This window comes from Ostrinia furnacalis, unplaced genomic scaffold, assembly GCF_004193835.3.
Source record: "Ostrinia furnacalis isolate ACB-3 unplaced genomic scaffold, ASM419383v2 OfSCF0465, whole genome shotgun sequence".
Lineage (NCBI taxonomy): Eukaryota > Metazoa > Arthropoda > Insecta > Lepidoptera > Crambidae > Ostrinia > Ostrinia furnacalis.
Window position 1 is genome coordinate 164,880 of NW_021130704.1, and position 16,793 is coordinate 181,672.

At 39.0% G+C, this 16,793-nt stretch overlaps 1 protein-coding gene across 4 annotated transcripts in view; it reads left to right on the plus strand.

Annotated features, from left to right (window-relative positions):
* The window catches only part of ckn (CRK like proto-oncogene, adaptor protein), a 166,879-nt gene extending 150,924 nt beyond the window's left edge, over positions 1–15,955 (plus strand). For 2 of the 4 annotated variants that reach the window (XM_028322666.1, XM_028322692.1), the window contains 9 exons: positions 5,389–5,586; positions 6,258–6,454; positions 7,896–8,075; positions 8,565–8,777; positions 9,872–9,979; positions 10,359–10,502; positions 11,646–11,774; positions 12,251–12,835; positions 13,917–15,955. In XM_028322666.1, coding sequence (XP_028178467.1) covers positions 5,389–5,586; positions 6,258–6,454; positions 7,896–8,075; positions 8,565–8,777; positions 9,872–9,979; positions 10,359–10,502; positions 11,646–11,774; positions 12,251–12,835; positions 13,917–14,231 — 2,069 coding nt within the window. In that variant the 3' untranslated portion in view covers positions 14,232–15,955. Of the gene's footprint in view, positions 1–5,388; positions 5,587–5,636; positions 5,717–6,254; positions 6,455–7,895; positions 8,076–8,564; positions 8,778–9,871; positions 9,980–10,358; positions 10,503–11,645; positions 11,775–12,250; positions 12,836–13,916 lie in introns of all 4 variants that reach the window. The other 2 variants (XM_028322673.1, XM_028322682.1) reach the window with 2 other exon arrangements.
* Positions 15,956–16,793: the final 838 nt, after the last annotated feature.

Below are 16,793 nucleotides of genomic sequence, written 5' to 3' on the forward strand. Positions count from 1 at the left end.
TTTCAATGGCGCTGTCAATCAATTTGAAACTTTAATTAAAGTGCAAAAGTCGTAATTTTCGTTATCCTCCTCGTTGTCGGGTGCATCACAGTCAATTAATGTTCAAGATTAATTAAGGAGAGTGCCCGCGGGTTAATAAAAACGTTGTTTTACTCAGCTCCCCTCGGTCTACTTTGGACGTAAAGCCATGAGATGGTAACTCGAATGTAGGTTACATAGAGTTAGTGATTACAAAATGTTGTCTCTATCATAAACTTAATATAGGTACTACTTCACTTCTCTCAAAAGAGCATATTCTCACTTTCAATTGGAACAAAAGTATCAGGATAGGTTCCATACTAAACACAACAAGCTATCGACGTAATATAGCTTCCTTGTTTTCATTGTTTTGTTGCACTGAGTCAATATTTCCTTGGCTTTTAGTAAACTTGTTTACTGTTATGATCAATATCCATGAAATGGGTTTGGTTTCAGTCAGTAAGTAGGCCAGTGTTTTCCTTTTTCCCTTGTCATAAAATATTTGTGACGACACTTGCCATTTCTTTCACCAGAAGTTTGAGTAATTCAATAATTAAGATAAAATAAAATAAAATTCATTTATTTTTGCAAATAGGCTTTAAAAAAGCGCTTTTACACGTCCCAATATTAACCCTACCACTGCTTCGGGACAATAAATGGGCCAGTGCTGAGAAGAAGCAGCGCAAGAAACTCAGTCACTATTACACTCTCAGTTACAAAAGTGACAAAACCTATCCAATTTAAACCCAAATAAAAAGTAGTTTAAATTCAATTTTCTATGTTTTCAAGTACAGTGAAAGTCCAGTACTCGGTCCATTGTCCCCAGTCAATTAGTCACTACAAAGATAGCGGCCAGCTGCAAGGCTGAACTTATAACTGCCTTTGACAAGGCTATAAAAGTAGGATTATCGAGCTCCTAAGTTAATTTATGATTACTGTTTTATTGGAAAATAATATACTTAAGTAATTTATAAATCTTTCAGCATGCTTCGACCTTTTGTGTAAATCTGATCGCCAACACTGTTGTATAAAGGTGTTCCCCAAGGCAATACACCGACTCCGGTGTTAATAGTCCTATGCAATAATCAGTGACTTTAATACGAATTAATGCTGAGAGATATTTGGTTAAATTTGCAACTAAAATATGTCCATCTAGAAGGCCTCAAGCAATACAACAACTTTAATTTAATAAACCACAACTCTAGTACTCCAGCATTTGTTAATTTCGTATCTAATTATGGTGTGAATAAATTAAGCACATGTCGTATGTCCTCCAGCGAAGTATTTAATAATTTATTTATTGGGTTATTCTGGGAGACATTTATATACCTTGTAATTCTGCTCAGTTTACAACCGCGACCTGCATTTGTAATGCTATTAAAGGTTTGCTAAGCCCACATTAAATGGTTATCTTAAATATGTCGGTTGATTAGAAATTCGCGGTAATAAAATACTAAGTTTAAGATCGTTTGCTTATAGAGCTCGACGTCTGTATATCTATATGAATAAGGCTGATATTTACATAGTGAAATCTATCAATACATGCCCATTAAACCAATTGGAACAATATATCAAAGCGAGCGATTCTACGGCCGCTTGGGTGGCGCCTTCGTTTACTGATTCATTGAGCATGGCACCAGTATGTTAAATATTTAATAGTAACATAAATATTTGAACATGTAGTGCAAAGGCTTGGAGAAATTTAATGTTCTACAACGATCTTTATGTTTTGTGGCTTCATGGCGTACTTAGTACTAGTACTAGGTTATTATGCAGAGGTAAACCTTCGGTGGACCAACGATCTGGTGAAGATCGCGAGAGCACCTGGATGCGGCAGTGCAGGACCGGTCGTTGTGAAAAGTTGAGAGGCATTTATACCGCAGACATCTTAATGAAAATGTTCGTACCTATTCGAAAAGACAAACTAATCGATTCCAATAAAAAGCACGTCGCATCTAAACACAAACAGCGTGTTCCTCTATAAATAACATGCGCCGGCGCCGCATTTGTGATTTGATAAATTCGCGTGAGGAATGACAATTTTAACGGCGTTGTCAGTAGCAAGGAACCAATAGAACCAAATACTCTTTCGATTTTTGAAGATCATCTATTGCTTTATAGAAGCATCACATAAAACCATGATTTTGAATGAACACAACCAAAGAATGGGCTTCTTAAGCTGGCATGTTTTTTTATCGAACTCTTTCCATTTCAAGAGCTTTTGAAAGACGAAAGAACCTACCTAGGTTTTAATCTTCTGGAAAAACTAGCTCCTTCAAAATTTCAAATATTTAAATTATAACATAAATGACGAGAAACTTTTATAGGTACTAACCATGTATAATTATGACATCTGAAGTTTCTAAAACCTCTCTGTTCTAATGGATCAGAGCAACGCCCCAGCGACACCAGTTTTATAAAAGAGCAATTAATGTAATCTTTAAATCAAACGTTGTAAAGTCGTCATTGGCGTCGATAAACGTTCGCGGACTAATGGTCAGTAATTAGCAGATTGGTACACGTTCACTTAACATTAGGCTGCGTTCATACAGATTCTTCTTCTTCTTCTGTGCTCCTTTGATCCTACTTTATGTAAAGTGCTCCTAATTTTCAGGTAATCTTGGAGTAAATTTTAAAAAATTTGTTTTTTGGGTTGGAAGTATGTCAACTTTTCGAGACCGTGAAAATTATATTAAATGTAGGTACAATTAAAAATAGCAACCGAATTGAGAACGTCCTCCTTTTTGAAGTTGATTAAAAGCTAGTGAATAGGTAGGTACTAGGAAAACTCCTGTGCTAAGTCCATTCAGAGAAAGCATAAAGCAAGCAAGAAGTTATGGCTTTATTACCTATAGCTGTCACTAATGGAGCTGTGAAATCTTCCAGTTCATTTGTCAGTCTATAAGTACTAGCCCTAATAAAAGTACTGGCTGCTGTTTCCCCGCTCGTTATAAGTTATTATATTAAACACCACTGGTGTCAAGATCACCTATCTATCACATGTCTATCGGCATGTCGGCAAAGATAGCCGAGCAATTACGGCGTTTAGGATCTACACAAAGTTAAGATAATTGAGCAAAATTAACCATTATTGCTTCCTATCAACGATACGATCTTGTAATTGTTGATTACAGAATAATTACATCTCAGCAGCACAACTATCGGGGTTATGATCAGTTGGAATTACTATAACTCATTATTTGTTAACTAGCTTACAATAATCTTTGGGATTTCCTGTGCGAAATTGTTGACAAATAACAATCAGCGCTTTGCATTTAGATAAGACCTAGTAATTAAGAATAATGGCTATCAATTAATTGAAATTGAAACCTGTCTTGCTGCAAAAACGGTACGAAAACCTTCCAGTCCTTTTTCTACAATAAATTCCGACTACACTTTTACGTGCCATAAAAAGTCAGCGCAACCCATGTCATGAAGATCCATCAAACTTTAGGAGGTTGCCGAGTAATCCCGCTCAAGTAATGAAGGCCGTTAGGCGGTGATAAACGTAAGTAGCTCCTGATGTTGGCCGGATTATACCTGCCATGACTCCAAAGTAACGTCCGGCGACACCTGGTTTACGAGCCCCTCAATTTGGAGCCTCTTAATAAACACGAGCCGTTTAGAATTTTTTATTCAAAGCCTGAACCAGCTGGTGTAAAGTGAGATTGCTACCGCTTAACGCACCTTCTTAGGTTTACGAAGGTGAACTCTAAAAGGGACTTCTCAAAAATGTGATCTAAAATATTCGTAGACTAAAATAGAGATCATCGGAAATGGATTTTTATGAACACAATCAAGGCTAATTTAAACCATTATAAGTTTTTAACTTTAAAGTTATAAAATCTTATTATAATTTTGTCGAAGCGGTTTAAAAACCCTTGCTCACATCTCAATGCTTTATTAATGTTGTATCGTAATTGCCTTGCCTCTTAAATATTCCGATGATTGCGTGCAGGTAATTGAAGGAATAATTTTAATCATAAAAGAAAGCCGCGGACCAACTCAAGAAAAATATTTACGCTACTACAACCGTAAATATTCATACAGGTCCGATCATTATTCGTTTGTGAGAATGTAAATAAATCTTGTTTTATTGCAAGACTAGCTTTCCGCCCGCGGCTTCGCCCGCGTGGAATTTTGTCTGTCACAGAAAAACTTTATCGCGCGCGTCCCTGTTTCAAAAACCGGGATAAAAACTATCCTATGTTCTTTCCCGGGACTCAAACTATCTCTATGCCAAATTTCATCAAAATCGGTTGCGAGGTTTAAGCGGGAAAGCGTAACAGACAGACAGACAGACAGACAGACAGACAGACAGACAGACAGAGTTACTTTCGCATTTATAATATTAGTTGGGATAAAATAAAAGGGCTCCGACAACTGTCGAGCAAAAAAACAAGTCTAAAATGTTCCCCTGTTTACTGTAAAGAGTTGTCTGAAATGTTGTTCGCCGGCGAAAAAATTGTTTACACTCACAACAGCTTAATTCCCGCATAAATTCTGTAACTTTTTTGGTATCCGGGTTGCATCGTTATTAATTTGACGTCGATTTTTCCCGCCCATTAGTTAGGTTTATCGATTCGGCTCAAGCAATTAGGTGTGCGATCAGATCAGAGCGCGGAGATCGACTGAAGCCTGCCTGAACATGATTGATGGTGGATTTGGCTCATTACCGAATTCGCCCCTCCCCTGTCTTATCAACAATCGCGGCGAAAGTTACTTACGTCAGATTGGTGCGCTGCGTGGCCCTGATAACAGAATATGGGCTGATGGGCCTCATCAAAAGTTTATTATTATTGCGCCAGCGCGGATATGCGGAGGTTTCTTAAATTATGTGGTACAACGGCAACACTGAAAATAAATTCTTTGTTGTACCTCTTGAATTTATTTGCCAGTTTATTCTTCAATAAAATAAATTGAAGTTTCCACTCCGTTTCGGCTGCGTAAGGCACCGAGAGTAAATAACGAAGCTTTTAGCAGTTTGTCTCCTTAAATTCTTTGTTGATATCTCTACAGCTCTACCTTGTTAGTTGCCATCTTATGATACGAAAGTCAAAACAGGAAATACCTGATACAAAGTCTACATGACTATTAAAATATTGTTTTTATGATACAACGCCGATCAGATCAAAGGAAGATTCATCTTTTCCTACATGCTCAATTGCTCATTTCCTATAAAAATTCAAATTTTTTTTTTGTTTATAGACTTCAATCATATCAATAGAGAAACATATCACTTCAATATTACGGGACTATTCCCACCGCTGCAACTCCTGTGTAGCCACCCAGGGTCTACAGCTTGACCGCTATTGTCGGTCACCTCAATATTGGTATTTTTCTTAATTTCGTCAATTTCTCTTCTTCCAGTGGGCGGGATGTCTCGCGGCGGCAGCGGCGCCGGCAAAACTGCCACGGCCAAGCGAGTGCCGCCCCCCGCCGTGCCAGGAGACGCGTTCGGCACCCCGCAGCACCGCCACTCGGGGTCCAGCTTCGGCTCGCAGGGCTACGCGTCGTGCGAGGAGCAGCCGTACCCGCAGCCGCCTGATACGCCGTCACATACAAGAGGTGAGCCTTGTTTTCTGGTAATAAAGGTGTGTTCAGCACCGCCACTCGGGGTCCAGCTTCGGCTCGCAGGGCTACGCGTCGTGCGAGGAGCAGCCGTATCCGCAGCCGCCTGATACGCCGTCACATACCATCACCTCTGGTACTACCGACACTAAAACTCAAGCTTCGACTACATGACTATTCCCACCTCTCGTTTTCACCGCTGCAACTCCTGTTTAGGCAGGATCTACAGCTACAGTAAAAACTCAACCAATGAAGGTCCCGGGAGAACTGTTAAACTGTCCAGTTTCGAATAAGAAACTACTTGACCCACAGAACATAGAAATTATATGTCCTGTGACTTGACCTATGAGGAGCAATCATCATAAGCACACTGAAAAGCCGGCGATTTTTTTGAAATCTCACACTGGTAAGACGGAGAGTTCGGTCCTGTCTGAAAAACAGGAGCAGTTTTATTAGATCTAATAATAACTTTCTTACAAATTAAATAATCTGTTCAACATTTCATCCCAACATTGCAAACGCCACAAAAACTTGCGAAACAACCCACAAACGTAGGCGTGTTTTCCACGAACCCGCAGATAATCTGAAGATGACAGATAGCCAATTTGGCCGGACTAGTTCTGTGAATTTCGCCTTGTGTCGAAAATCTGACCATTTTTGTTTTGCAGATGACCACTCCGATTATGGGAGTACGGTGTCGGGGGTGTCTGGGGTCAGCGGGGCCAGTGGTAGTTTGGGGAAGAGCCCCGCGGGAGGAGGGACGTTCACTTTCCCCCCGCCGTCACAGCCGCTCACTCATAAAGCTGCTGTGTACTACCATCACCAGCTAGCGCTTAGCGACGACCAGGGCATTGATATGACTCAGGTAAGCACTTATCCCATCAAAAACAATACTTGTCAAAAAAACCAAGTCTCGCAACTCAGTTGTTCTACGGTAAAAAGTTGTGAGATCCATGTAATACCAAGTCCAGGCCAGGAAATCTTTAACGTTTTACATAAATATATTGACTTGGCCATCGCACTAAATAATTTAATTTACACGTGTTTTCATGCGATGGCCAAGTCAATATATTTATGTAAAACGTTAAAGATTTCCTGGCCTGGACTTGGTATTACATGGATCTCACAACTTTTTACCGTAGAACAACTGAGTTGCGAGACTTGGTTTTTTTGACAAGTATTGTTTTTGATGGGATCTCATTTCTTTTTGTATTTTGTAGACAGCAGTTATGTATCTAGAAAACTGGACCGAAATTGAAAAATTTTACTCGACTTGGCGGTTGCACTACCGTGCCCCCAAATCTCATTTCTTTTTGTATTTTGTAGACAGCAGTTATGTATCTAGAAAACTGGACCGAAATTGAAAAATTTTACTCGACTTGGCGGTTGCACTACCGTGCCCCCAAATATTTTAGTTTTTCCTTGATTCATACACCAAACACTACTTATATTCCAAATTTGAAACTTCTAGGTCTGCTAGAAGTGCCTTAGAGTTTTGATGATCGGTGAGTCAGTGAGTCAGTGAGTCAGTGAGTCAGTGAGTGACAAAATTAAGTAACTTTGACCAGTTATAATTCTTAAACTACTGGTTCAAATTGAATGAAATTTTAAATATACCGTGTCTTTACAATGCCTGCATAGCTAATGAAAATTCAGCCTTCTAGTTTTATCCACAACGAAGTTACAGGCAGTCGAAAATGGCCTGAATTGCTTCGAGAAAAGGATGGTACGGCCGTGCCGCTTTTTTGCTCGACTTGGTGGGGGCACTGCCGTGCCCCCAGATCTTCTTCTTTCTTGTAACTGTAAATGTAAACAATTTATTAACTCTATAATTAATGAACATACAATAGGCATGCAAACGTTAACGTCTTCGGAACAGATTCTTATGAAATTTTATAGTTACCTACATTAGCTGCTAACGGAGTCGTGAGCTTGCGCTAACAATAAGCTAATCGAGCCTACAATACAACACACTTATCGTAACATACGTGTGTACATGTTCTTAAAATATAGTACGCGACAGCCTTGCATAAGTCTGATATCCCTTTCATCGTAAGGTGACATACGCCCGTATTCACAAACGATGCTTGCTTAAGTGAAGCAGCAAATTGAACGCACAGCGTTGAATAGAGCTCTGTGATTGGTTCGTGTGTCACCCTGTGCGTCCACGCGCACTGTGAGACTTCATAATAATATTTGTGAATACGGGCGTTAGTCTCTGCTGCAGGACCACAGCCCTAATTTACCAGAGGAAGATAAAAATATTTGGCACTCTATAAATTAATAATTTATTTCTAAACCCACAGAGCCCCGGTCGCGACAGCCCCGGGTCGTCGTCCGGATCAGCTGGGTCGGGCTCCAGGCATTCCTCCGCTTCCCTGGACAGCGGGCGGGCATCTGGGCGCGTGCCCCATCACCACCACGCGGCTTGCCACTGCGGGGACACTGTGGATAGAGTCCGGGCTATGATCACGCAGGGATTACCTGTGAGTAGACATTCGCTATTTATTACCTAATAAAGGTAAAGAAAGAAGTGAGAGACACGTGAAAAAAACTCAGGCATTCTTTCACATTGTCTCTCGCCCAAAATGCTTGCAGGGCGAGCTATATTTGAGACTGGTGTTAAACACTTAAAATAGCGTATCTATCCTGAAGAATATTAGAGATAACTAGAGCAACACTCATGACTCAAAGAGCGTGGATAGCTATACATACATATAATAGTTGTGGGCTTGTTTGGGGTGGCCATGGCATGGCAGTACTGATGTCCAAGGTTTAAAAGGAGTTGAACATAATAATAAATTAACGTCAGGTATGCAAACTATACGAAACGTCTATCTATAAACTTCTATATAATGTAGGGCCTTATAAGGGTTACTTTTACAAGTAAATTTTTTTGGTGAAACTTGAACAAAATTAGTAACATTTTATTTCAACCAACCCATCTTCAACAATCCCTAATTTCTCCATTCCAGGATCCAGACATCATCCACGCGTGGCTAGCCGACCTGCAGATGGAGGAATACGCTCGTCTGTTCATCGAGGCGGGATATGACCTGCCTACAGTAACCCGCATGACGCCCGAGGACCTCACAGCGGTCGGCATCAAGAAACCCAACCACCGCAAGAGGTTAAAGGCCGAGCTTGCCAATCTGAACGTGCCTGATAACCTGCCTGATTATATACCGGTAAGTACGAGTATTCATCGTTATCATCAGAACTCCACTTCAGGGTGCAAGACTACCCTTCTTCCCCCCAGGGAACTATCTACTCTAAGAGACATCAGTTGGTGTTACTCCGGGTCCTCTGTTGTCTACTTACAAAAGTTTGACCTTTGAATCCCTTAATAGATAGGTACATACGGTTTTAAAAAATAATAATTCCAGATGAAACTGTGAAAACTTGTCAACCTGCAAAACATAACTTTTAAATATCATACTGTAATACACCATCTTTCATTTCCCTGCGTGATCGAATCAGAAATGAGGAGATCCGCAGGAGAACCAAAGTAACCGACATAGCTCGCAGAATTGCTAAAATCAAGTGGCAGTGGGCGGGGCACATAGCTCGTAGAGACGATGGCCGTTGGGGCAGGAAAGTTCTCGAGTAGCGACCACGGGCTGGAAGACGTAGCGTGGTCAGGCCTCCTACTAGGTGGACCGACGATCTGGTAAAGGTCGCGGGAAGAGCCTGGATGCGGGCAGCGCAGGACCGTTCATTGTGGAAAACCTTGGGGGAGGCCTTTGTCCAGCAGTGGACGTCATTTGGCTAAAACGAAAAAAAAATACACCATCTGCAAATTGCCTCATTTTTCTTGAGAATTACAGTCTCAAATCATCTTTATTAGGTCATTTAATCTCCACTACTGCAGAAGCCCGACCCTCTTATTTACCAAATGCAAACGGAGGATTTGAGAGTCAGGAATGTCCACCGTGCAATTAAGAAGTAAAATAATGGGGATGTTGCCTGGGTCAAAAAGCAAGAGTTTTAATTAGTCCGTCAGTTAACTTATCAAAAAATACACTACACGTATTTTTCACTTTTTCAAACTAATGAAAATTTAAAGAGATAAAGCGCCCCAAAGTTCATAAGAAGAGGCCCGTGACGTCAACGCTTGCTTAAAAATGCCGCACGTTGTGACGTCGTGCGCAACTTCAACGCACCATAACTATGTAATTATTTGTTAGATTGACAAATAAAAATATATGTGTCCAATATTTTTTGATATTAAACATTACGGACTAAAAAAATTTTTTTAGCTGTATCAAATTACCAATTTCAGGGTTCACTAGAAGAATGGCTGCGACTGCTGCGGTTGGAGGAATACGGACCAGCACTGGTGGCTCAAGGGTACCGCACCGTGCATGACGTCACACAACTCGCTTGGGAGGTACGTATCCATTTCATAAACTTTCATAAAGACTGTTTTATTAGGTGACGACCTAGTAAACTAGTGACTAGTCCATCTGTATGTAATAAATCTTACTTATAAGTTAAATTAAAAATCTCTACTCTACTCATCTACGATTACTTACCAGCGTAATGTTAAGTACCTACGCTCATGCAACGCGTAGAGTCAGAAAACTCATGATTAGTTTCAAAATCCTATTTTTTTACCTTATAATGAGGGTAAATTCTTAATTTCGCCTAATGTTAATATTTTTGGCATTGAAGTAAAAATAAATAAATAAATCGGTTCTTTAAAATAGTTTTTTTTTAATATCTAGCATGATATTATGACTGATACGATTGAAAAAACTCGTTTCCAGGACTTAGAAGACATGGGCATCGTTCGGCTCGGTCACCAAAAGAAAATACTGCTGGCCATCAAAAGAGTGAAGGACATTAGAGCGGGCAAGCGAAGCATCAGCAACCAGGGTTCGCTGGACTTCGCGCGGATACAGCCTGGACAGGTCAGTTGGATGCATGCCACCTCCTTACTGTTTGTAGTGATGTTTTAGAACGATAGACCTTCATAGCTCTTCACGTGACAGTGGACGATCGAAAACTTTTTGGAGTTTTTGTTTTTAATATCCGAAAAAAAGTTTTAAGGTGTGTTGTTTTTTTGTATTCCAAATTCAAAAGTAGTTTTTTCTGACAGTCATTTGTTTTATTAACTTGAATGTTTCAGAAAAGTAAAGATTTTCAAAGTCCACTATCATTGATACTGTTTACGTCTCAAAAACTAAATAGACTGCAAGTTAGAAGTTCTCTGTTCAATCAAAAACAAAAATTTCAAAGCATCACTTCAAATAACCTGTTATATTTTGTTTAGTTTTAAGTTACTTATGTTTTATTTTCATCTCATTTCCATACATCGACCATCTTCAATACAGCAGCTAAACCGCTAATAGGATTTTGAAGATATTTATAAGAAAACAATATTTAATTTTCCCTGCAATATATTATACTAACTAAGCTTATTTTTAACAATAAAGCGTTTATATAACGAGCTTAAAATAATTTAACTAATCGAAATTATGTATTTGAGGCCAAACAACGCTTTAGTTGTTATATACCATGTGAAAACCTGAGCACAAGGCTGATATTTATTTTGCCGTATAGATGGACACATGGGAAATTGAGGTCTTCTGTGACCGATTGGCGCGAAAATTGACGTGAAAACGTATCAAAATTTTCATCATTTCCCGATGTTCAAACCCATATTTCGCTTACGAATAGACTGTAGATGTCTACCCATCGCCATCATTGTCTATGACAGGATGTGAACAATTCTGCGACTATTAACAAGTTAACTATGATTTAAACTTATATATTTGAGGCCAAATATTAACAATAACTTGCTTAGTTTTGCTAATACATCCTTTAAATATCAGTTATTTTACTGTCGAAAGATATGTCGAGATATTAATAGTCTTTCCCTGGTCAACTTAATAGAAGTTTGGAGACAATCAAAATCTAGTCGCAGGGTTGTCCCTTGTCACCCGTCACGCGTCAGTCGCTGCATCCTAATACCACTAGCCCAAAGCAGCATGTGAATGTTTTGTTTTCTTTTCTTTCCAAACACGATCCGCACTTGGACATATCGGCTAAAGGATTTATATCCGAGGGAGCTCCATTACCAGCCGTGGGAGCGGCACGCCAGGAGTTACCATAAACCCCCCGACCTAAACTTTGACGCCCTACACACGCCCCTTTGTGGCACAGACCTGGTCCCCATTCAGGTATGAAACCTCTATGGCACTGCTCTGCCAGTTTCAGTTTGTTCTCAGCACCCAGCTTTATGTGCACCCGTTTTGACGGAATGTTTCGATGTGCGTGTTTTCACTGTCGCAATATTTTTATGTGTTTATGCACACGCCTGCACGGTAGTTTTAGTATGTATCTATGTAAAACGGTAAGTTTATTTATAATGGCAGTAGCATGTATTTATTAAGACTAAACGAGAAAAATAATACTGACTTATTAATACTTATTAATTTGTAACATTGAAATTGAAAGGCATGGTAGGTAAATAACATTAATCTGTACTCGACTACAAAAAAAGTACAAAGTATCTAACTGAATGTTTGTAAATTGATTATCGTAATTTTTGAGTAAAATCTCGTATATAATTAATTTCGTATCTCTATGTCGTTACGACGCTACAATTTACTGTAAAAAAGTTCTAAAATTAAAAATAACAAACGAATGTCGACAGATCCGCCACCCGCGCGGCAAATCGCTCGAGAGCCTAGAAGACCCTTCAGAGAGAACATCGCACACGACTTTTTCTCCGGACGCGGGGTTCTACTACGGCGCGGGACAGTGGCGGCGGTCGTACGACGACGGTGACATAACGCCGACGAACGACAGTTCTTACGAGGGTGGAGGGACGCTGCCTCGTCCTAGGGGATTGGTTCGTCCGCGCCCAGTTGCTAAAATCCAAGCGACGCCAGCGTACAGAGACAAGTCTCCGGATTATACGTACGACGAGATCGCGTATTCCGCTCGCTTGCAGCGCGTGGCTTACGGGGCGAGTCCCCACGTGGCGCGGAAGCCGCCGCCTGACCCGCCTAAGCGGCAGAGCTCTCAGTACGCGCCGTTCACTCGCTTCGGCCAGACGACTGTGGAGATCCACCCTGAGAAGAGTCTCCCGTTGAGCCTGCCAGCGTATCCTAGCTCGGACTCGCTGAGCGTGTCGCTGGACAGCACGGGGCTTCTGCCGCCGCCCCCCGCGCCGTCTTCACCCCCGAGGAGATATGACGAGGATAAGCTGCGAACGGGATCTGATGCCAGTTTTAAGGTAACTACGACTAGAACTTACAATTACTTAGCTCTCTTAAGAATGTCCCAAGTCATCACAGTGGCTAATGGTCTAACAGGCTTCCAATCTCTGAAACATTTTTAATCTTCTGATGAAACACTTTCTAGAAAATCTTCTGAAGAAAGAAGAACGGTCACGCCCCATACAAAAAAAACCCAGACCCGACAGAAACGAGACATACCTCAGTTTTTTTGTCATGTCTTAATTAGTTAAATTATATATTTTTTATATTCGAAATCAATGTATAACACCAAAATATTACCCTTTGTTTTTGTTCAGGCGTTATACAAAAACTAATACAAAATGCCTATTTATCATCAAAATTGGTAAATGTATGTACCTAAATGTCTATTACGGCCATTTACGGCTGCCATGGAATGTATCTAGGTGACCTGGAGATACAGCCGGATTATACAGGGTGGAAACGATAAGAGATCTCACTCGATTATTTCTAAACTATACAAGATATCGAAAAACTAGTTACTGATTCTGAAAGTGCTTCACGAGCTCTTTCAAATGGTACCAATAATAGGGTACAGATTATGGAAGCTGGTAACATTGAATTTTTGGATTTTGTATCTTATTATTTTTTCCACCCTGTATAATCCGACTGTATCTCCAGGTCATCTAGATACATTCCATAGCAGCTGTAATAGACATTTAGGTACATACATTTACCAATTTTGGTGATAAATAGGCATTTTGTATTAGTTTTTGTATAACGCCTGAACAAAAACAAAGGGTAATATTTTGGTGTTATACATAGATTTCGAATATAAAAAATATATAATTTAACTAATTAAGACATGACAAAAAAACTGAGGTATGTCTCGTTTCTGTCGGGCCTGGGTCACAGATGACCGTTCTTCTTTACCCTTCCAATTTTCGATGGACAATTTCGGAAAATCTTTTCGTCCCTGAAGAATATGCATGAGAATCAAAAGCTTACTCTTCTATTCAGTAATCAGATCACAACTTAATCATTTCAGTATATCTCCTCAAATTATGTAGGTATTAAGTAGTAGGTATCTATCCGTTAACCGCCATTTTCTTTCCACAGTCGAGTTCGAGCACCGAGTCGGACAGCATTCCGTTCGCGAACGAAAACGCGGGCACGATAAAGCAGAACCGCGGTCAAATCAGCGGCCGTCCTCACACAGTGGACTACGGACGCGCGGGCATCCCCCTCGCCTCCCTCCCCCCGCGGCCCGATATCAAGCCCACCACCCCCCACTCCCTCCCAGAAAAAGACGAGGGAAAAAGCACAGAACCCGTCGACGTACTCAACGACATCGGAAACATGCTTGCCAACCTCACGGACGAACTAGACGCCATGTTGGAAGAAGAGAAACGACAGGGACTCGCGGATTCCTAAAAAAAAATAAACGTTGGAGTGAACTCGAATAAAACTTTTGAAATTCCAAAGATTGTATCGGCAGTTACAACAGTTTTGTTTTGTGTGGGGCCATCGGATTTTAGGACGAAATAAAATGTAACAGTAGGTGACTAATGAAATAATCAAGTACAAGACAACTAATTCCATCAGTTTTAGATCCAAGTGAGAAAGAACCTTTGTACTTTTGACTGCTTTCCCTCCGATACGATGGCTCCTAGAAGCGTAACTATTATGAAAGAAACTTGGTCCATGTAAAACGAACGACTCCGCTTGCTTAGCACATAGTTTTGTTACACGTCCTGCCATCGCCAGCGTTTATACTTACACAGGATACACTGTATGTACTATATATGTTTTCTATCTATGTAGCATTTGTACCGATGTAGCGTATTTTATACATCCAATGTATGTATGTATTTTACACGTTTTTTATTAAATAATAACGATTTATTTTCAATTTTAATGAACTGTGTGTTTTTGTTGTTTATTTAAAAAATATTTTGTAACGTAGTTCCTTATTTAATAGACGTTAAATCTACTTATTTTTCGTTGGAGTGACAAAGGGTAGTTATAGGCGGATCCAAACAGATGAAAGTGGCTATTTTTGTAAATATTATTTTACTTAAATTATGTCATAGATAAAATATATCCCAGTAGCTAGTTTTTCATGTACAATAATAAAATTGTAGATTACTCGAGTAAAATGTAGAATGGAGTAGTTAGAATTTATACAAAATACTAGCTCTAGATATAGTGTGAAAATTAGGGGGTTACGTGATTATTGTATAATAGACATTCATTTAGTGATAGACCTCATAGATATTGTATGTTATCGTTCTTATACTGCATTAGGACATGCCCGTTGCCATGCCATGCTTCCACGAGCTGATATTAAAGTTTCCAAAATACGGCTTGAGCAAACTCAATAAAACCTGCTAACTGTAAAAGGAACAGCCTTACGTCGGCCATACTTTATAGTATAGCATCGCATGTACCTCTTACGACATCTAAATAATGTAAGCGTTAAATTACGATCTCTTTTTGTTTCCTAATATTTTTAACGCATGTCCTCAAAACTCGTGATATTTAGAGGCCATAAATCGATTACAATATTTCGATACATTTCTGATAAGTACGTACTATTCGTGTATTTGTAACTTGTAACCACATAAAAAGTAATTGACACATTTATTTTTATTTACTTAGCATTTAAGTATCAAACCATAATATGTATGTATCGAATCGTTTGAAGTTTATGTAGACAACACAATCATTCAATGTAATCAGAAATGTATACGAAATGGGTTCATATAACATTAACTCTTGACTAACACCATGGAATGTACAATAATAACAACTAAACATAGCAAATTATGGAATATAAACTAAGCTTTATGTAAATATCATGAACATCCGTGTTTCTACACAGTCTTCTTTGATAACGGCTCCTATTTCGACATTTTGTAATACCTACTTTACTGAATTGTTGTACGTACCAAATGGACACCACATGTTCGTGTCTAAGATTCCAAAGATCATCTTCCAACATAAAAAATAACTTTTTCTATTCGACTTTTTATTATATCTAGACGAAACAGACATTTTCTGTTTGAAAAACCAATTTTCTTATGTTATTTACTTAGACATGAATGTGTGAAAATGCCGTCACTCTATTTACTTTGTATGAAGCTAGAACGGTGCTAGATTTGATATAAAAACAATACCTAGTTATTCTAAACATCAATGAACTGTTGTAGGTATAAATTATTTGTTCTTTGAACTAGTCAAAATTATTGTTTGAGTGACGGCAGTCTATGAAATTATTTAATTGTAATTACTTCACAGCTTAACTTCCTTACTTATTTTATAATTCAGTTCTTAATTTGAATAAATATATTTGTAATACCCATCTTGTGTCTGTTCATTGAGTTTCTGTTTCCTACTTACAACTTACCTTACTTACCCAGTACCCCTAAATTAAGGCAACAGTCTACTCCAAATCCAAACTATAATACTTAATGGCTCTGAAAGAGAACATCGATAAATTAATTAATTAATCCCATAGAAACCATCCACTTTAAAGTAAAAAGTGGTAATGGTAACATCAGTTTTCCGAAAATCCAATCAGTTTTTCAACGACTGTGATGAAATAAAACTTACTGAAAATAAGTGAAAAGTCGCCGCGAGACTGTCTCATCTGTGCCGCGAGACTAGAGGATAAATCTCTCATCTGTGGGATAAATACCCCTACTCTACTACGGGGTCGATAAACTAAGAATTTTACCCTCTGGTATTATATGTAGACAAGACATAGTATTATACATTTGTATTTTATAGTAAAAATCTTGAAATGTTTTGATTAACTGAAATTCAACGAGATACCTAACTAAATAAAAAAATACATAGTATTATACATTTGTATTTTATAGTAAAAATCTTGAAATGTTTTGATTAACTGAAATTCAACGAGATACCTAACTAAATAAAAAATACATCTATATATATAAAAGAAAGTCGTGTTAGTTACTCCACTTATAACTC